This window comes from Neopelma chrysocephalum, unplaced genomic scaffold, assembly GCF_003984885.1.
Source record: "Neopelma chrysocephalum unplaced genomic scaffold, ASM398488v2 Primary Assembly neopelma1_187, whole genome shotgun sequence".
Taxonomy (NCBI): Eukaryota; Metazoa; Chordata; class Aves; order Passeriformes; family Pipridae; genus Neopelma; species Neopelma chrysocephalum.
In genome coordinates, this window is record NW_020897849.1 from 550,586 (window position 1) to 572,064 (window position 21,479).

The window sequence follows — 21,479 nt, forward strand, 5'->3', positions numbered from 1 at the left end:
TAAATTTGGGTAATTCCAACATGCAGCTGCAGGGACCAGCTGTGTGTGAGGTGCATTTGTGGAATAATTGTTGGTGTATTTTGTGTTTTAAGGGGGGGGGTTTTCTTTTTTTCCCTCAGGGAGGGGAATTTTATAAACAAATGGTTTGGGATAATGGAAGTCAATTCATATCGATTTAAATGAAAGTATTCAAGCTGATTTTGTCTGTCAGGGTTGGTGGGAATCTTGTCTTCTTTTCATGGCTTGCTCCTCAAGCTCTATGGAGTGTGAGCAGGTCAGAGATGTCCTGAGATTGTTGGGCAACAGCTGGGAGTGGGTTTTTAAGGAACGCTGTAAAAATGAAGGAATTATGCAGTGATACCATTTTACCTGCAAACAAGTAGTGGAGTGGGGTTTTCCTGAGCCAGAAATTGCAGTTTTGGTTATAATCTCATGATGGACTCCTCAAACCTCACTCTGTAATTATCTTCTGAACCCAAATGTGCTTATGATGAGCCCGATATCCTCCAGCACCAAGTACCAGCTTCTCATTAGCTGTTGTTTGGAAAATATTTGAATTATTTTTTCATTGTAAATCTGCCAGAAAAACTCTCTGGCTGCCTCTCTCCTGGAATTTCAGAAATTCATCTTGTGTTCACTTGGAGTTGTCCTCTCCAAGGCTGAAGAGATCCAGCCCTAATGCAGTGTCCTAAGAGCCTGAAGATTTACCTTGGCAACTTGTTCCTTGGTCAAATTAGGATTCACAGCCAGGAAGTCTTTTCCTCATCCTCATCCTACAGTCTCCCTCTTGTAAGCCCCAGACCAAGGAAGGGTTTAAGAAAGTGCCTAATTTTGCACATGAAAATGTGGAATTGCTCAATCAGAATGGTTTGGGTTGGAAAGGACATTAAGGATTGTGTCATTCCACACCTTCCTCTATCCCAGATTGTTCCAGCCTGGCCTTGGACACTTCCAGGATCCAGGGGCAGCCACAGATTCTCTGGGCAACCTGTGCCAGGGTCTCCCACCCTCCCAGCCAGGAATTCCTTCCCAATATCCCTCTGGCACTGGGAAGCCATTCCCTGTGTCCTGTCCCTCCATCCCTTGCCCCAAGTCCCTGTCCAGCTTTTTGAATTTCTGTTTGCATTTATTTGCTTTGCCAGAATTAAGATCATTGCTTCTCTCTGGGAACCTCAGAGATTCTCTTTCCTCCCCTCTTGTAGGAAATAAATTCTTGCAACACAAGAAATTGTTTCCATTTTGCTTTTGCTAAAAGCTGAGCCAGTATCTGACCACCTCACCAGGTGTTTTTCCAGGTGGGGAAACATTCACTGGGTTGAAAGAAAAGCCCTCTCTAAAGGTCAATAGAACTATCTGCCAGTCTTGCTTGCTAAACCAGGCTTTTGTCAACATATTGAACTGGGCTCGGTGCTCCCCGGACATAATTAAATGTCTGTCTTCATGCACTCTGTGTGTGTGAATATGCCGGAATGTGCCTTTCCTCCCCTTCTCAGCTCTGTCCCTAAATTCCAAAGGTCAGGATGTTGGAAGTAGATCTTTATTTGCTTTTAAGAGGGCCGGGTGAGAGATGAAATAAAGGAGAGGACGGCAAACATTTACCTGCGATTTTGTGGGTGCTGGGATTTCGAGAGGAAAATATCTAAAGATAACACGGGGAATATTAACACTGGACTCGATCAAAGGTGCAGTAAGGTGTATTTAAACCTCTAAATAAGTCATTTGTTTAATGTTGCCACAGAGATTTTGCATTTTCTGCCGTGGAGCAGAAACTGCTGTGGTTCTCTGCCATCATCTCATCACGGACTTGTTAGGAAAATTCTTGCTTTTACACCTTTTGGAGAAGTCACACTGCGCGTTCAGGCGTAAATAAAAGCAAGAATCAACTCTGCAGTGCTTGATCTTTTGCTGGCAGCACTTCCCACACGGTGGCTGGGAGGGCTCTGTGTGGGCACAGCGTGAGCAGGGGCTGTTTTGTACCGTCGGTTGAGGATACCCAGCAATCAGAGCCGTGTTATTCCTCCCAAAACGATTCCGAGAGGAGCAGAAACCATTTGGTTTGTGCTCTGCGTGTTTCATAACGAGTCGTCACCTACTTCATGTGCGAAGAGGAACTTCAAAAATAATTTAATATAAAGAGTAAATTAATGTAAAAACTAAAAATAATGGCGCGGCAGCGAGAACCTTCATTACCATATTGCCCTTTTGTCTTTTTTTCTCCTGTTATCTTGTTTTGCAACTATTTTCTCTACGACGAGCCAGGCTTGGAAATTCTCTCGGCGGCGATGCTGCTGGAAGTGGCTCTTTTTGGAGGAGGCAATTTTAAAAAAAAAAGCAGAACCTGCTCAGCAGAACCTTTTTGTGTAGTGATGGAGGGTACAGCTGCCTGGCTGCTGTTTCAGGTGTGTCACACACGCTTTTGCTCTGAGCTGATCTTCCCTCTGGGTCTCCTCAGCTGGAGGAGACGTTTCTCCCTGCGAAAAGATCTCAGACGTGGCCTTACTTGTCCATCTGCTCAGCTAAATCCATCACTGCTCAGGCTGCCAGTGACTGCAGTGTTTATTTTGTAGTTATTTTCTCCCCTCAGACCATGAGAAGTGAAATCTTGTCCTGACTGTATCAGGTGAAAGCAGCACTGAGATTCTTCCTATCCCGGATCCACATCATCTCCTTTGGTCCTGCCACTGGTTTCCCCATCAGTGTTGTCCCACTCAAGTCACACATCTTCACTTTGAAGCCCAGTAGGTCCCATTTCAGCTTCCCTGCTGTTTCCAGTTCCCTGTGTACCTTCTCCCTGAAGGACTTGTGATGCCACCTTCTATCCCTCAGTCACCCCCTTTTCAAACTGCCCTGAGAAGCTGTGGCTGCCCCTGGATCCCTGGAAGTGTCCAAGGCCAGGTTGGACAGGGCTTGGAGCAGCCTGGGCTAGTGGAAGGTGTCCCTGCCCATGGCAGGGGTGGCACTGGATGGTCTTGAAGGTCCCTTCCAACCCAAACCATTCTGTGATTCTGTGATCAAGTAATTCCACGTTTTCATATGCAAAGTTACGCACATCCTTAAACCCTTTTCTTGGGCTTTCACTCTTCCTCAGAAGGAATTTCTATTAAATGTAGACAATGTTAATCGATTAAATTCCCAGAAATCCCTCTGAAAATCCTCTTGGCTTCTCAAAAAGCACTTGTAAACAATTACACTTCACGAGCTGCCTGTTGTGAGGGTGCGGATTTGCCTCAGTTTCCTTTTGTTTCACCATCTGTTTGCATCAGTTTGTTCTTCCTTATCTTTGTGTGAGTTCTAAGAACATTGAGAAAAGAGACATCTTCGTTCTTTCTTTTGCTTTTTATTTTGTGTTCTGCCTCTCCTCTCCTCTCCTACATCAGTAGGACTAAATAAACCAGGTCAGGACATCACCTCCAGCACCCTCCTGTGCTGGTGCACTTGGGGCTAATTGGTAGCACGTTCATTTGCAGGGTTTTGTTTCAGAACTAAGACTTCCCTGGGCACGGCCACGTGCTGGGGACCATCCCCAGATTGTGGTTTGGATGTGCTGAGCTGCCTGTTTGGAGGGGAGGGCAAGATTTGGCCCCGAAGAGCTGCAGGTTTTGCCGTTGTTTTGGACCCAGAGGATCCGTGTGGTCTCTTTTATTTAGTACTACAGAGGTAGCCCGAGATGCTGGGGGTTACACAAATAAAATCAGATGCCTTTGATAGGTGTCAGCATTTTAATGAGGAATTAAATTAAGCCCTGGGTGCTCTGCCCATCTAATGGCACTATTTTTCCCTCGCAAGCTGCTTTTTTGTCGCTGTTTTTTCCCCCCCCCCCCCATATTTTACGACAATTGCCTCAAGCCCTGATCTGGTGGGATTGTGCCAGATACCTGCACAGCTGGAAGCTCATCAGCCATTCAGATTCCTTCAGTCAGGATGTCAGTTTTATCACAAAACTCGCAAAGCTCACCGTGGTGATTTCCAATTTCCTCTTTAGTAGACATTTTGTTTGAATGCCATGAAGGGGCTCCTTCCCCGGAGCCCCCAGGAGCACAATAAGCTATGCTCTTTGAGAGAGCCCAGATGACTACAAAGTTCCCTTCATTAAATTTTCTTTTCATGCTTTAGCATAGAATATTTCTTTTTTTAAGGCTCTCTCCCTCTCTCTGGTTTTCTTTTGTGTTTTCATCTTATTACCTTTATGAGGTTGTGTGATGCATCAGCTCGATGGGAAAGGGGGGTGTGGGGGCTCCCTCAGAGGAGGTTTATTCCAGCACACAGGAATATTTGAGGTGCTTGAGGAGCAGCTGGGGAAGGGAGAGCAGATCAAGTAATTGTAAACTTAATAAAAAACACGTCATTCCTAACGTGCCATGTGGCTCAGGCTGCTGCTCATATTGACTTTTGCTTTCAGATTTCGGGTGTGTTGATTCTGTGAAGGAGTTATTGAGTTGCACTGAGTGGAGATGGAAATCTGTCAGCCTTCCCTGGCACTCCTGCTGCACTCCCACACTTCGTCTTTTTCCTTCGGTTTAGTTGTGAAATCCCCAAGCAATTAAACAAATAAATACGGTCGTGGGGCAGAATCTTATTTATTGACAGCAACTTTTTACCCGGGCAGAGAGTGATTGGATGAGGGGAAATGGTTTTAAACTGAAAGAGGGGAGATTTAGATTAGATATTGGGGAGAAATTCCTGGCTGGGAGGGTGGGGAGGCCCTGGCACAGGTTGCCCAGAGAAGCTGTGGCTGCCCCTGGATTCCTGAAAGTGTCCAAGGCTGGGTTGGAGCAACCTGGGAGAGTGGAACTCCCTGCCCATGGCATGGGGTGGAATGAGATGCTCTTTAAGGTCCCTTCTAACCCAAACCATTCTATGATTCTGTGATGACACTTTCCCTGCCACATGTCCCAAAATACAGATCTCCCTCTCTCACAGGATGTGGGATAGTTCAGGGAAGGGAATTCCTGCTCCAAGCAGGGTCAGCTCTGGCACCAGACCCAGTTTCTTCATCAGGTATTTAAAACCTGCACGTTTTACAATAAATTCCACATAATTTCCGGGTTTGCAATTTTTGCCTTTTCTTACAGGCTTTTTCTTCAGTCAAACCCCACACACCCTTAAATGCTTCTATAAAATCACCCTTATTCATAGAACCACGCAATGGTTTGGGTTGGAAGGGACCTTAAAGATCATCTCATTCCACCCCCTGCCATGGGCAGGGACACTTTCCACTAGCCCAGGTTGCTCCAAGCCCCATCCAGCCCGGCCTTGGACACTTCCAGGGATCCAGGGGCAGCCACGGCTTCTCTGGGCAACCTGTGCCAGGGCCTCCCCACCCTCACAGAGAACAATTTCTCCCTAATATCCAGTCTAAGGATTAATTGATGTAATCACAGGAACCTGAGGAAGTTCCTGTTAGGGAGATATTCCATCCCCCTTTGAGGAGTTTCCCTGCTGTTGGCTGTTTCTGACCATCCACCTGAGAGTCCTGTGATCCGTCACCAGTGGGAATCGATGGCAAACCCTTCGGTGGGGTCACCCTAAAGCACAAGGGAACCTTCTTTCCCCAAGGGGAGATCCTGCAGCACGTGTTTTCTGGCCATCCAGTGCCAGGAAATAATCTCATGGAGTGCTTTCCCAAAAGTGCAAGTGGTGCATTAGGGGGGTGTAACATTCCCAGCTTGGATCGATGCAGAGACGGCGCTCGCCCTCGATGGAGTGATCCAGGAAAATGGGCTGAGCTGTCTTGGAAGGAAATGGACTTGCTCACTTTGACTTGCCTCAGGTTTGCAGTGCCTGGAAAGGACAGGGCTAAGAGCACATTCCCAAAAATCACCTGGGAAAAGTCACAGTACAAAAACAACTGAGGGGCAGGAGACGAAGTGTCTTAGGGGGCTCTGATCTGTTGGCAATGTACAGAATCCATGGAAGCATTCAAGTAAGGGGTAATAAGTGGATTTTGGTCACTAGTGAGAAAAAAGCAATCGAAAAAGCTCTTTAACGTGGGTTAGAAAGTCCCCCATTGAAAATGCTCTAAACACAGTGACAGAACTTATGTAGCAATTGTACAGCAGCTCGTTCCCTTCTCTCCTCACCTTTATGTAAGAAGTCACTTTAAAACCACTTGTGAATAAAGGCACGGCAAGGTTTACTCTGGGTATTTTTGGTTAACTCGTGGTTTATTGTGTTGATTTATCAGTTCAGACCTGGGTTTCAGGCGTTTAAAACGAGCTCTGGTTTAGTTGGGTCTAAATCATCACCACTGGGAGTCTGATGTGTACAGAGAGTCTACGTGGTGCTTCCCCTCTCGTTCTCCATCCCAGCACAGACCTTGCCATCACCACTGTGTGTGCAGCAGCGTGTGGTTGTACATTCTGATGCCTCCCATGCTTTTGAAGTGCGTGCTGATATCAGCAGAGGGGGGATTAAGGGAAAATCCTCCTCCGTAAGAGCCGACAGAAGTCTGAACTCGGAGATCGTGCCGTGTGTAAGCACCTGGGAGCGCATTTAAATTCTGCTTTAGGCCTTTCACAGATGTAGGGTAATGAAGGAAAAGAGAAAGGGGGATGTTTTATATAGGTACATACTGTAAAAATCAAGGTGACTTAACATTGCTTTCTTCTAGCAGAACGTCTCGAGTGGTTGGCAAGATGTCACTTCCCCTAAGGAGCAGCATTTGTGCTTCATGTTTCATTTCCTTATCGTGGTAAAATAGATCTGCCTTGGCCAATCAGCAAAATAAGGCTCAGAATCACAGAATAATTTGGGTTGGAAGGGACCTTAAAGCCCATCCAGTTCCAACCCCCCTGCCATGGGCAGGGACACCTTCCATTATTCCAGGTTGATCCAAGCCCTGTCCAACCTGGACCTGAGCACTTCCAAAGAAAGAAATTCTTCCCTGTGAGGGTGATGAGGCCCTGGCACAGGTTGCCCAGAGAAGCTGTGGCTGCCCCTGGATTCCTGGAAGTGTCCAAGGCTGGGTTGGACAGGGCTTGGAGCAACCTGGGATAGTGTTGGGGTTGAAAGTGGTTTAATGTCCCTTCTGCCCCAAACCTGTCTGCGAATCTATAATAATAATAATTTTTAAAAAAAAAAGAGTTGTGTCTTTGCTGAAATCCTTTTGAGCAGGAAGCCCTGAAGTTCTTTTCTCTTTCCCCAGGAGATACGAGTCTCACCCCGTCTGTGCTGACCTGCAGGATAAAATCCTCCAGTGTTACCGACAACACGCTCACGAGACCCTGAGCTGCTCTGCCCTGGCCAACCAGTACCTGCGCTGTGTCAACCACGCCAAACAGGTGAGCTGGGCACTGGAGAAACAGGGAATGATGGAGAGAAGGAAGACTATTGGATTATAAGCATTTCCCAGTCTGTGTGTTCTCACAAACTCTGTGGAGACCGCTTGGACTTGGTTGAACTGCTCAAGTTTACATCCCTTCTCTTGGGAAGCTGTTGTTTAGTTGTAGGAGCTGTTGCTGTTGGCAGATGTTTCCTGCTATCTTGCAGTTTTAGCAGTAAAAACAAGGGGGTTAAACTACATGGTACTATTTATGAGAAATTAATGGATGTCTCGAAGATGGGTCACCAGTTGGAATTCTTCTTTCTCCTGTTTTACATTTTCCAATGCTCTGATACTGCCCTTTACCTTGGTCTTGCCCTCCTCTCTTCCATCTTTTCAGGGCATGCAGATTAAAACCTTTATGCTTTATCAGTGCAACATAAAGGAAGTGATAGTAATATGCACATAATTTATTTAAAAGAAGCTAAAATTCCTAAATACTCTTCCCCAGCTTACATCTCTCACACACAAAGATGCATGTGTTGACCTCAGCCGTGTTCTCAAACAAGGCAGTTGGAAATGCGCTCGTAGAGCATATGCAGGATGTGTAAAAAGGGCTTAAAGAAGTCTGTTGATCTTTATTTCTGCTAAAACCTGTGAGTTAATATTTGGAGACGTGCAGGCACACGTTCTAATGTGTCAGTAGAGACCCAGGGAGCACGGCTGGTGTTTGAGCCTGGTAATAATTTTCAGTGGACTTGATTCTGCCCGTGGAGAAAAGCAGCGAGGCTTTGGCTGGGATGGCTCTCCGTGACCTCTCTGCTGTCACACTGCTGCAGTCCTGCATTCCTGACAAAAAGGATTCCTGAAATTCATTAAGATTCCTGAAATTTAATTCCTGCTGGAGTTAAACACTGCTCGTGGTCTGGTGGTGTCCAAGATGTGGGAGGAGGCAGCGGTGGTGGGGAAGTGGTAGGGAAGTGCCAAAGCTGTTCCTCAGCCAGAGAGGTCACCCTGTCCCATTCAAAATCACCTCCTTTGCTTAATCCTTGGGGATATTTGTTGTCCTGTCCCTGGAAATGTCCAAGGCCAGGTTGGATAAGGCTTGGAGCAACCTGGTTTAGTGGAAGGTGTCCCTGCCCGTGGCAGGGGGTGGGACTGGATGGGTTTTTGTTCTCTTCCAACCCAAACCATTCTGGGATTCTATTCCTGCCCATTTTTTAATCCACCAGGCTCCTTTTCTTTAGGGAAAAGGCCAGTGAATAATATTAGAATCACGGAATCAGTTAGGTTGGAAAATATCCCTGAGACCATCGAGTCCAGCCATTCCTCCAGCACTGCCAAGGCCACCACTGACCCCTGTCCCCAAGTGCCACATCCACACTTTCAGATCCTTCCAGGGCTGGGGACTCCACCACTGCCCTGGGCAGCTTGTTCCAAGGCCTGACCACCCCTTCCATGAAGAAATATTCCCTAATATCCAATCTAAACCTCTCCTGGCCCAGCTTGAGGCCATTTTCTCGTCTCACCTGTTACTATATATCGGGTTGTGAAGTGGTGGATTGGATTTTCACTGCGTTTTCCAGCATCTGCAACACTAATTTACTGCATTTATAATTTTGTATCATTTCTTTTAAAGTAACTAAAAGAAATTGGATTAATTACTGATACATGTTTAAGCTCTAACTAGAGTTTGTATCTGATAGGAATTTTCTTCAGAAGGCTGTGATGAGGAGGAATTAATTCACGTTCAGGAGGCGCAGGAAAAGGAAATTGCATAAATATGAGCATTAGGTTTTTGAACCCTTCCAAACACCTTTCTTGTTGAAGATCTTTAAGCAAGCCTGTCAAGTAGTTAAAAGTGTTTCCTAAATGTTTCTTATTCTGTTTCACACGTGCTTCAAGATGAGAATTCAGAGAGGGTTTCCTCTTATGATAACAGAGAAGGAGAAGCCTTTTGTGATGGAAATGTTTGCAAGCAGGAGCAATTGTTTCTCATAATGAGCATCATTCCTCTCTGGCTCATCCTCCCCGTGCTGCAGCTGTAATTGTAATTATTTTCACTCTGTTTGCCCACAAGTCCGGGCGGTTACTTCGAAAATAATTCCTGAGCACTGTTATAAAATACTTCAAAATTACCTTCTCTTGGTTGGGAGCCAGGGGAGGGGGATAAATTGCAGGTTCAGAAATGAAAAAGTTAACTGGCACTGGCTTACAAGAAACAAAGGAAGAGGAAAATTTGCTAGAGGGAATAGAGCAAGATATTGAAAACCAAATAAGTTACTAATCCGATTTCCTGGCGGTGAGTCTGGGCACTTGTGCTCAGGCTGAGCACACTCTGTGCTTTTCATAAATTGAATTTATTGACTCCTCTTTCTTCCCTATCTTGCTTATAATTATCTCCCCCTTCTCTGCTGCGTGCTCCTTATTTCTCATCCTGTCTGTAATCTCATGTCTCTATCTGTCCTTTTCTCCCCTTCTTAGAAAAGCCCAGAGAGTTGTTAATTCAGGGGAGTTTGACACATTGTTGTATCTTCCCTTGAAATCTTTTCCCAAAGTCATGAGAGGCCAGCGAGATGAATTAAACTCCATTATTAATGTTTGCATTTTATTATAATAGTAATGGAGAGGAAAACTCACCTAATGGAGCCATTAAGGGGAAGATATTAGGGTTGTATGTGGCATTTATTTGTGTTGCCAGTGCTGAATTATCTCCACCCAGACCAGTTACTGCACTAATATGGACCATCCAGGGGCATTTTAATCACTTATCCCAGTTTTCCAGCCACTGATATGGACAATGTGGCTGTTCAAATACACATTTTATGGTTTGTTTGTTTTTTTTTTAATATTCCCCCCCTCTGGGCTATAAGATGTTCTAATTCTTACATAAAAACAAAACTAGTCTATGGTTTAATGAATCTATGCAATAATTTCCTATAAAACCATTGAATGTCAGAGGGATACAAGTCTCTCTGCAGGCAGGTGAGATTTAAAAATACTTCAAGGAGTGATACCAACAGCTGCTGGTGCCTGACAGCCTGGCTAAAAAACATTATCCTTCAGCCTTGTAACCAGTATTTGAATTTGTAGGGTAGAGGGGTCCTTTATCGTGCACCCTAATCAGAATAAACCCAGGAATTTAACCTCATCCTCCAGTATTTCCAAACAAACAGAAAAATACATGAAATTAGTGAGCTGAAATGCCACAAAAAGGCCTTGATTTTTCATGGCCCCTATTTAGCACAGCTCTAATTAAAGGAGGTTTATTATGGACCAGGTTCCCTCCACGGTGTTACAAAAAAACCCAAGGAAAATACCTTTAATACATTAATTTATTAGGTGGTGTTAAATGGCAAGGGTTGGTAAAGAACACTAAACCCCCTCCAAAAATAGAGATCAAGCCCTGGAACACTCCCATTTGTCTGAAGATGAGATTTTCTGGGCAGAAATCTGCGTGTGATGAACAAATACCTGAGATTTCTTTCCTCAGGACACCAAATAGAAGTAGCACATTTTTTCCTTGGATCCCTTGGGAATTTCCTACGTTAACTTATGCAGTGTTAAATTGATGGGAAGTCAATGTTCAGCCCAGAAATTCTGTCATACCAGTGCAAAAAGAACCTTCCAGGTAAAGGAGCCTCCCTCAGTTTTATGGGAATCTCCATAGGGATGCCATCAAGCTGAGATTGGGGGTTTTGTTGACTAATGAAACTTTCCCATGTTTTTGTTTGGATCAGCACCCAGGGAGCATAAAACTGACTCCTTTTATTTTGTCAGCCTGTACTGACAAAATCTGCATTCTGGAGGATGTTTGTGGTCACAAGGACCGTGATCATCTGGGAACACCTTGGAAGTATCTTAAAATCATGGAATTTTTAAGGTTGGAAAAGCCCTCCAAGGTCATCCAGTCCAACCATTCCCCAAGCACTGCCAAGGCCACCACTGACCCGTGTCCCCAAGTGCCACATCCACATGGATTTTAAATCCAGGGACGGTGACTCCACCACTGCTCTGGGCAGCCTGTTCCAAAGCCTGACCATCTTTTTTTCCATGAGGAAATTTTCCTATAATCCAGTCCAAGTGCACCCTTACCCCTTGCAGGAACACTGCTGGATCCAGCAGAATGGTTTACAGGGTTATTTTTTAGGAATACCATGAGAATTTGGTTGAAGACATACATGACAAGTGGTTTTTCATTCCCTTTAATTTTGGTTTTCCCAAGCCCTAATTCCCATGACTGTGCCAGTGCAGTCCAGACTCACAAGAGGAGGTGCCCTGTGTGGCCACAGAGTGTTGCTCAGACACTTGAATCAGCTGTTTGTGGGTGTCCTGTGAGATTTCAAGGTTTAAATTTGGGCCTGTTCCTGACATAAACCCCGGGGATTATCAAATCCCTTCCTACCATTTCTCTCAAGGGGACTCCTAATTCCTCTCTTCCTTGTTTTATGGATTTGGTAGGGAAGAACAACTTTGCCTTCGTCAGTCTTGGAGTCCTGTAGTGAACAGAGATGGTCTCCAGCAGGTCTTTGTGTCTGGCCTGTCAGTGTCCTGTGAGATCACGGAATCTTGGAATGGTTTGGGTTGGAAGGGTCCTTTCCAAGTCATCTATTCCAACCCCCTGCCATGGGCAGGGGCACCTTCCAGTAGACCAGGGTTTCCTGTCCCTGGAAGTGTCCAAGGCCAGGTTGGAGCAACCTGGTCTAGTGGAAGGTGTCCCTGCCCATGGCAGGGGGGTTGGAACTAAAGGATCTTTTAGTTCCCTTCCAACCATTCCATGATCTGTGGTTCTCTAATGAAGCCCAAGGTTCAGGATACATTTCCCCCAGGCTGGACTTGCTGGGAATGGGATTTATCTTATTGTAAGGTCAGATGGTTTAATTTCCTTAATAGCCACAACACCAGAGCCATGACAGCATGAGGGGGGATGGAAAGGGATCATTCCTGCCACTCCTCAGGCTTCCAAAATCCCTGCCCTGTTGAGTCCTCAAACAGCTTCATTCTGCTTCCATGACCTGTCCCCGTCACACTGTGTTTGTCCACAATGTTCCTTGTTCTGTATTTTTATTTTAAAGAATTGCAAAACCCGGGAAGGAATTGTAGCCAAACTTCAGGGAATAACTTGGAGTTACTGAACTAACGCTTCTCCCTCTCTCTTCCCCTCCCCTGTGACCCTTTCTGCAGCAGAGCATGCTCGGGAGAGGAGGATAAAGGCACTGTCCAAACCAAGCACAAGACCATCAACTAATTTCAGCAGAAGAGCTTCTTTTTTTTTTTTTTTTCACCCCAAGAATGATATGACAGCCCGTTTGCAGGGCACACCAGTAAAGGGAAGAACTGGAAGAGCCATTTGAAGAGCAGGAGCCATCAGGGCTCAATCACCCTGACCATTTGAAAAACCAAGACCTGGATCTTATTACATCCGAAATCGCGCGTCCGAAGATGCCGTTCCCTCTTAGCAAAGCCCACTTATTGGTGATTGAAGGAAGGGAGAAGAAAAGAACCTTTCACTGGCCTTAGAAAGGGGAAATATCCTTCAAGTGCTGCTGTTTCATTGTGGAATCTCCTCCAACACGTCTCGCTGGCAAGGGCAGGGGTTTGTAACTCTTGGGGCGCCGGGACGTGGTGGTTCTTCGTGAGCGACTCGGGGCTTTCCTTGCAGTGTGTGATTGTAAATTGTGCTTTAAATTATTTCACAAATTATGTAACTTAATGAAGCCTCTCTCTCCAGGCCTTCTGCTGGAATGGTGTTAATGATCCGGCGCTTCAGGTGTGACAATGGCCTTTATTTACGGGAGGTGGTTCTGTCGTGCTCCTCACTCGTATCGAGAGCTGACGAACATGCCTCGCTCTGTACCAACAATAAATCTATTTTATGCACAAGATTGAGGCTGCAGTCTGTCTCTCTTCCCACCTCTCAGAGGCTGATGGTGTTCCCTCTGCTGTGTCAGTCATGGTTTCCCAGCAGATGTTGTTGCTGGAGCTTTAAAGCACAGACTTTGATGCAGGAGCAGCCTTGGTCTCGGGAGCGGTGCTTGCACGGGACTGTTTGCCATCACAGCAACCTAAAAGGGTCCCACGTGATGGTGTGTTGGGATTTATCCACCACTTGCCTTCTTGGGAAGTCCTTGGGAATGCAGCACCACAACCTCTTGTTGCCCAGAGAGGTTGTGGACTCCCCATCCCTGGAAGTGTCCAAGGCCAGGTTGGATGTGCTTGGAGCAACCTGGGATAGTGGAAGGTGTCCCTGCCCATGGCAGGGGTGGGACTGGATGGGCTTTAAGGTCCCTACAATCCAAACCATTCTGGGATTCTATGAAAGGACACAGAGCCCCTAAAACTGCAACCTAGCTTCCTGCAAACACCCAGTTTTTGTTCAGACAACAACTGCCACGTTCACTGTACCAAGCAATCTTAGAAATTACTTTTTACACAGTAGCAAAAGTAATAATATCAAAGGAGCAACATGGTCAGAGCCTTCTGCTATTTATTTACCTGTTCTGCTCCTCTAATTGGCTGTGTTGGAACCACATCCTTCTGAACAAGTGCGAGTGCACCTGTGGGTCTCATTTATTATTCATTCAAAATATTACCAGTGACTCTCCTAATTATCAAGATGCTCTGCGAGTACTGTTTAATTAAGGGTTTGGTTTTTTTTTTATGCTACAAAAAAGCATAAAAGCATTTTTATTACACGTGGAGCAACTGCAATATCAGTAGGAGAGGAGGATCCTGGAGTTCAACTTCAGGTGCCAGGTAAACTGCTGGAGAGAAACGATGGGGACACAAGCAGCATGTTTACATGGCGACTTGCTGTAGCGTTTACAAATCAGCTAACTCACAAATTCTTCTCTGTAATGTTCTCCTCTGTTACAGAGAGCCAAGAAGTTGGCAGACCCCTGCTTGCCAGACTTAGAATTGGCAGAGAAAGGCAGCACAGAGGAAAAAGCAGACTTTTTTCGGGCCAGATGATTCTGTAGAATCGGGAGCATCGGGAAGGAAGGTCTCTGTTGCTGCCAAATGTTTATTGGTTTCCCGTCCTGACAGCCCTGAGCAGTGGCAGTCAGTCCTGCTTGCTTTGTTCCAACTGTGTTTCAGGCTTCACTGGAGATGTTGTGTTCCTTAAACATCCTCTGTGTGTGTGGCTGGAGCTGGGGGGAAGGTGGTGGTGGCAGACGGGGTGTGGACGTGAAAACTGTCCGTGTTGTGGCCAACTTCTGCCTTCAAAGCAGAGCAGCAGTTCTGGGCCCTTCACTTCAAGGAAGACATTGAGGTTCTGGAGCATGTCCAGAGAAGAGCAGTGAAGCTGGGGAGGAATGTGGAGAGTCAGTCACAGGAGAAGAGGCTGAAGGAGCTGGGGGGGCTCAGCCTGGAGAAAAGGAGGCTCAGGGGGGACCTTAGTGCACTCTACAAGTTCCTGACAGGAGGGAGGAATTGGAGGGGATCAGGCTCTGTTCCCATGGAACAAGGGACAGGAGGAGGAGGAATAGCTTCAAGCTGTGCCAGGGGAGATACAGTTTGGACATCAGGAGGAGTTTCCTCATGGAAAGGGTGGTCAGGCCTTGGAAGAGGCTGCCCAGGGAGGTGGTGGAGTCCCCAGCCCTGGAGGTGTCCAAGGAAGGCCTGGCCGTGGCACTCAGTGCTCTGGGCTGGGGGACAAGGTGGGCATCAGGCACAGGGTGGGCTCTGTGATCTCAGGGATCTTTTCCAGCCTCAGTGATTCTGGGAATGTTTCTGGAGTGAGCTTCAGTTCACCACCTTGTCTTCCTTTGCCACCTCTACCTCTGTGTCCCTGCATCCTTGTCCTTTTGTCTGTCTTTGGCTTCCCCCTCCTCCCCAGTTGCTGGTAGGGGCACCGAAATCTTTAAAATCCTTGCATTTTCTTGGAGTTTTTTTTAATATGGAAAACCTGTGGAGTGGCTTCTCAGCTCCTCAAAAATAACCAGCTCTAAGATTGCACACTGCCAGAGTGAGCATTTGAGCTCAGCCTGGTGGATGCTGCTCTCAGAAGGGATGATGGGGGTGATATCCCCTGGGATGACAGACGAGGGCACCTGCCCATGGCAGGGAATAATTTCAGATGTTCTCGTTGGTCATTCACGAGCTCTGATCAGCTGTAAGCGAAGGGCCGTGTTACCCAGGGGTTTAAATGGAAAAGCAGGATTGTAACAGCTAAATCAAAGCTTTTCATTGTTCTTTGCTCAGCGGCTGTGGAACAAATCACAGAGCTTTCAGTGGTGTCACAATAATCACTGCTCTGCCACTCTCGTGTCGTTTGGCAGCGTTAAGACTCCTTCAGACTCCAGACTCCCTTTCCTCAGGAGTCCTGTGTGTCTGACACACTTCACATCACCTGGCAGAGCTGGCTTTGGGCTTTTTCATCCTATCCCTCCATTACAGTTTTTAGCAGACACTTGGAATTAGCTTTTCCAAGTGGAGATGGCTGTGGGTTGGGATAAATGTTACAGCTCAGCTGGTCACTGCTTTGTCCTCTTCTAGATCCTGTGCCCTTCTTGAGAGAATGTAAAGTGGCAAATGTGGTTTTGGGTGGGGTTACATGTTGTCTCTCAAGCTGAGGAGGTGATGGATGGGGCTCTGAGCACCCTGCTCTAGTGGAAGGTGTCCCTGCCCATGGCAGGGGGTTGGAACTGGATGATCTTTAAGGTCCCACCCAACCCAAACCATTCTGTGATTCTATGATCCTTTCCTATCTTTTTTGTTGTCCTCCCCGAAGTAACAAATTCCAGACAATATGCTCTGCAAACAATTCCAGGAGCTTCCTCCCCCAGCTGTGAATGCTGATGGGGTTTGGGAAAGGCAAAATGATGATTTCCAGTGTTTTCTTCGTGTGCACCTTTGCCCCACCCCGGAAGTGTTCAAGGCCTGGCTGGGGCTTGGAGCAACCTGGTCTGGCTGAAGACCATGGCAGGCAGGTTGGACCAGATGACCTCTAAAAGTCATCCCAACATGAATTATTCCTGATTCTGTGATTTTTCTCCTCTGTGAGCACCCACAGATCCCAAACCAACACCAGCTGTTGATCACAGCAGGTCCCTCTGGCGCAGAGCGAGGCCCCCTTGTTTCCCGAGCAGCAGAGACAGAGAGACTGGAGGGATGCAAAGTTTCTTGCCCAGCGTGTCAAATCTCATTTGCAGGACCCAGAAACCATCAGATGTTTGTCCCATGCCAGGTGACAACACACTGCAGCTCCCCTGCCCAGGGTCAGTCCTGCTTGATCGAGGGGTGGGCGCTGCCAGATAAAACCAGGCGAGGGTTTAGATTTGGGTGTCTTTGCACTCGGAGGCAAACAGCTGCAGGTGGGAATTTTGTAACCTGGTCAGTCCTTAATTTGCACAATTTGTGTTGGGCTGACACTGTTTTGGAAGTTGGCTGAAGGGACAGGAGAGGGGACGTGGAAGGAGAGAGCAGGAGAGGGTGTGTGCAAGGTGGGATCTGTCCTACAGCCAGGTGAGTCCTTTTTGTGTTCAGCCTCTTCCATCTCTTCCTTGGAAACCCTCTGCAGGTCATGGCCTGCACTAATGACACCAGTTGTGTTCCTGCTTTACACACAGTGACTTCCTGAGGAGCTGGGGGCTGTTTCCAGGGCTCAGCAGCTGCTGTCACACTGAAGTTCAGGAGAGCAGCGAGTGACTCCCAGACCCATCATCCCTGGAGAGCCCGAGGCAAGATTCAAGTAAAGGTCTGGAAAATGAAAAGAGAATAAGGTTGGGGAGGTGAGGCACATTGGCAGTGATGTTCCAGCTGGGTTTGGCTGGGTGAACACCCTACTGTCACCAGCTCTCTGTTGGAGAGGAACGTCTGTCATTTCAACTCTCCTTCCAGGTTGCTCTCAGCTGCTGTTCCCATCGTGGGGAGAGGTGTCCAACAGGGCCTGGGGGCAAGTCCGCCTTTAATTTGATCATCAGCATTCATCAGCCAAGGAGCTGGAGCAGAATCCACCCCTCCCTGGGGAAGAGGGAGATTCCCTGGCCGTGGTCTGAGAGGACCAAGGTGTGAAGGGGACCTGGGCCTTCAAGCCATTGCTTGAGGTTCCCCCAGAACAGGAGGCACCGAGCCAGGGCTGCTCTGCAAGGATGTCAGCTCCACGTGAACAAAGACACTGGGTAATTAGAGAGGTAATTAGTTTGGTAATTACTAAGGTAATTAGTTTGATTCTCTCTCAAGCCAGTAACTGCTGGGAAGAGAAGGCTCAGCCCACGGTGCTGGAGGGAGCACCTCGAATTGCTGCAGCAGCCCCCTGCCAGGTGAGCCCTTCCTCCTCCGGGGTGGGGAGCAGCATCCTTTACTGCTGAAAATGGCATGGTCTGGAGGAAAAAATAACCCTGAAAACCCCGTTTGGCAGAGGCCTTTTGTGCCCAAAAGCTTTTGAGCCACCACCTGGTGACATCCAGAAGTGCTTGTGCCACGGGCAGGGCAGGACTTAAGGTACAGATCACCCCGTGGTGATGTATTTATTGCAAAGATTTTATATTCCCTTAAGACTGCTGGGGGCACCTTTTGGGTGGGGACGCTCCTTGGGTAACCATTTTAAAGTGACCCCACTTGGAAGATAAGGTTTGATCCCCTCCTTCTTTGATCCCACACACCCCTTCACCCCCGGGCTGGTTCAGCAGAGGCATTTCATGGAATCAGAGAATGGTTTGGGTGGGAAGGGACCTTAAAGATCATCCAGTCCCAAACCCCTGCCATGAGAAGGGACACCTTCCACCAGACCAGGTTGCTCAGAGCCCCAACCCAGCCTTGGAACCATTTTTACCAGCTTGGGGTGCACGTCAGCACCCGGAGGTGAGTTTTTTCTGCTCGTGTGTCACGTGAAACCACAGTTATTTTCTGACCACCCTACGCAGGAAAACCATCCCTCCTTCCTGGGCGAGTCCCGTGGGTGGGCAGGGGCAGAGCAGCTGTCCCTGTGATCCCAAAGTGAGGGCTGACAGCACGGATCAAGCTGCAAGTGCTCGTTTGGGAGGTTGGAGCTGCAGGAAGCAGATCGAATTCCCAAGTAAACTGCAAGCTAAGCAGGTTCTTCTCCACGTTCATCTGTTGCTGATATAGAAATAGCAGGGCTGGGAGGGACTTGGCACATCTTGGAGTCCATTTCACTATTTAATAAAAGCTGATATCAAGCCATTCTCGTGTTCCTTAAACCAGCTCCTCGCAACGTTGTTCACACGTTTATTTAATTGTGGTGCAGGGATTAGATCTGCAAAGGGTTAGTGGGTGAAGTACAGTGAGAGCAAGGACATGAAGTGCTGAAGATCCATTAATAGACAGGAACCATTTTTGCCAGACATGAAAATTGAGTGTATCTTTCTCCTATTTCTTATGTCAGGTAGTGAGGGATTTTTTTTTTCCCCCTCTCAGTTTTAATATTATTAACACTTGGGCTGTTTTGAAAAGGTCAAAGTCAGCTTGAATGTCTTCTAATCTGACTCTCCTTAAAAACCAAGCAAACAAGAAATCCATATCCCACCGTGGCTGCCTTTAAACAGCAGAGCTGGTGTCCTGTGAAGGTGTTTGCAGAGGTGAGGGAGGTCTGGCTGGTGGCCACTGGGTGCTCATGGGCAGGGAAAGGGGGGCTCCTGATATCTTTGTTTTTGCTTAAGGTCCCGCTCCTGGGATCAGGTGGACAAATGAAAACCTCTGCTTTTGCCTGAAAAAATTACCTTTGCAGGGAGAAGCCTGTGACCAGGATCCAGCTGCAGCTGCAGGAGCACAGAAAAGGAGCAGAGCACGAGTGTATTTCTGGTTTTACACCATAGAAGCTGATCCTGTTGCTGTTTTTAAGGAGTGATGTGAAGTGCTGGAGAAGTGTGAAGCACGGGACACACGAGTGGGGCCGGAGCAGGTTGATGATACCCATTGATTTAGGAGGAAAAATGCCTTTTTTTTAGCACCAGATAGGAGGGAAATCTCCCTGTTCCTTGATCCCGGGAGCAGCGAGGGAATGCTGTGATAAACACGCGCCTGTGCTCTTTGTTCTTGCAGGTTTGGGGGAAAACTTCCCGGGGGGAGCAAGGAATATACAACAGCCTCCAGGAACACAGGAGCTGCTCGGGAATCCGCTCCGGGCTCTCTGGAGTGGGTAATTCCGGGAAGCCGTGCGTGTTCTGGGATGAGCGTGGCACAACCATTCCCTCGGTGCCCCGAGTGTTCCCTGAATGGAGAGCGCATCCTTAGGGAGCAGCGTCACCGTGACTCACCGGCGCTTCCCGTCCGGCTGGGTTGTTTTTTTTTTTCCTTTTTAATCCGGCGTCGTGGCACTTCTGAGGGTTTGGAGTGTTGTTGGTTGCCGCTGCCTCTGCAGCTCGGGCTGCTTGTTACCAAGGAGCCGGAGCGCGTTAAGCCCGAGCGCAGCAGCCTCGGTGACTCAGGGCTCCCCGGAGAGCCTCTGCTTTGGGTGGGGTCGCACCTCCCTCCGCCCGGGGTCAGCCTTTTCTGGAGCTTTCATGTCTTTTCCTTCTGCTGTCCAGCGAGGTCTGAGGTCCCTGCGGGTCTCAGGGGAGGTCTGAGGTTCCTACAGGTCACGAGGAGAGATCAGAGAATCGTTAAGGCTGGAAAAGATCTTAAAGAGCATCAAATCCGACCCAGCAGCACCACTAAACCCTGTCCTCGAGTGCCACATCCACGCACTTTTGGGATGCTCTGGGTGGTGGGTCTCGAGAAAAGGGGTCCAGAAGGTTCTCTCACCCCCCGTTGTTTCCCCAGCTGAACCAAGCAGAGCATTAGGGAATAGCCTGAAATTGTGTCAGGTGAGGTTTAAGTTGGATTTTAGGAAAAGGTTCTTCCCCCAGAGTGTGGTTGGGCACTGAGCAGGCTCCACAGGGCAGTGGGCACAGCCCCAAGGCTACCAGAGCTCCAGGAGTGTTTGGACATCGCTCTCAGGACAGGGTGGGATTGTTGGGGTGTCTGTGCAGGGCCAGGAGTTGGACTGGATGGTCCTTGTGGGTCCCTCCCAACTCAGGATATTCCGTGGTTATTTTTGTTCCACACAAGGGTTGCCAAGTGCTCCCTGTGGGTCACCAAGGCATTTGGGCTGGACATTAGGAGGAATTTCTTCCTGGAAGGGGTGGTCAGGCCTTGGAAGGGGCTGCCCAGGGAGGTTTGAAGTCCCCATCCCTGGAGGTGTCCAAGGAAGGCCTGGCCGTGGCACTCAGTGCTCTGGGCTGGGGGACAGGGTGGGCAACAGGCACAGGGTGTGCTCTGTGATCTCAGAGGTCTTTTCCAACCTAAATAATAATTCTGTTTTCAGGGTATCTATTTTGAGCATTTCTGTGCATCTCATTCAGCTTTTTCATGCCTCCATTTCCCCAGCCTGGCAGGAATAACCGTGTTAGGCTGGAAAATGCCCCGTGGGCGTTGGAGGAGAGAAGTGTGGGCACAGAATGTTTGATGTACCCACCAAGTGTGCGTGTGTGGGGGGGAGGGTGTCTTTCCTCCTATTTTTGAGTTTTCCTCTGGATGACCTGAAGCAAAGGGTTGTGTTGGATCTGTCCTGGAGGCTCAGGGTCGCTGCCTCCTCCCTGGGACACCCGCGGTTCCTTGGGAAGCCGAAGTGCTTCAGCAGCTCTGCCCTGGAGCTCAGCAGGTGTGGAACAGCAGTGCCCAAATAACCACTTTCCCCAGGCTGATTTAAAAATACCAAAATATCTGTTGTCATCGCTGTCCCCGATACCCTCTGGATCCTGTGCCACTTGCTCTGTTTCCTTGGATATCAGCCTGTAGCCTACTCAAGACTACAAGATGCTGAGGGCAACAAAAGGGTCCCCAAAGAGAGCCAAAAGTTGCCTGTGGGAAGTTCATGTCACCCAAGCAGAGCCCACCTTTTATTAATTGTGTTTCATGTTGTTGGATTAGGGGTTTTTTTGCCCTTTTCTGAATTATTATTTAATTTGGGGGGGCACACTTTGCCATCCAACAAATTAAAAGCAAGCAGCAGAAGCACCAAACTGATGTTCTGCCCTGGAGGTTCAGCCCATCCTGGGTTTCATCCTCTGGCTTTTAAGCAATCCCTTCCCCCAGACAGAATTTACTCTGATTTCCAGGATTACAAACATTCATCCTGCCCAGGTCCATCTCAGCTGTCCCTGGGGAGGCTCATTTCCTCCTCACTGCAGGAGAGGAGGGGGAAGGAGAAGGCTCTGGATCCAAGGCAGGCTCTAAGTGGGCTCCTTCATTTTCTGCTCGGAGTTAATAATTT

At 47.9% G+C, this 21,479-nt stretch overlaps 1 protein-coding gene across 5 annotated transcripts in view; it reads left to right on the plus strand.

Annotated features, from left to right (window-relative positions):
• Window positions 1-13,146, plus strand: part of CHCHD3 (coiled-coil-helix-coiled-coil-helix domain containing 3) — a 140,576-nt gene extending 127,430 nt beyond the window's left edge. For 3 of the 5 annotated variants that reach the window (XM_027702462.1, XM_027702465.1, XM_027702464.1), the window contains 2 exons: window positions 7,145-7,280; window positions 12,446-13,146. In XM_027702462.1, coding sequence (XP_027558263.1) covers window positions 7,145-7,280; window positions 12,446-12,472 — 163 coding nt within the window. In that variant the 3' untranslated portion in view covers window positions 12,473-13,146. The remainder of the gene's footprint in view (window positions 1-7,144; window positions 7,281-12,445) is intronic. The other 2 variants (XM_027702463.1, XM_027702467.1) reach the window with 1 other exon arrangement.
• The last annotated feature ends 8,333 nt before the right edge of the window (window positions 13,147-21,479 follow it).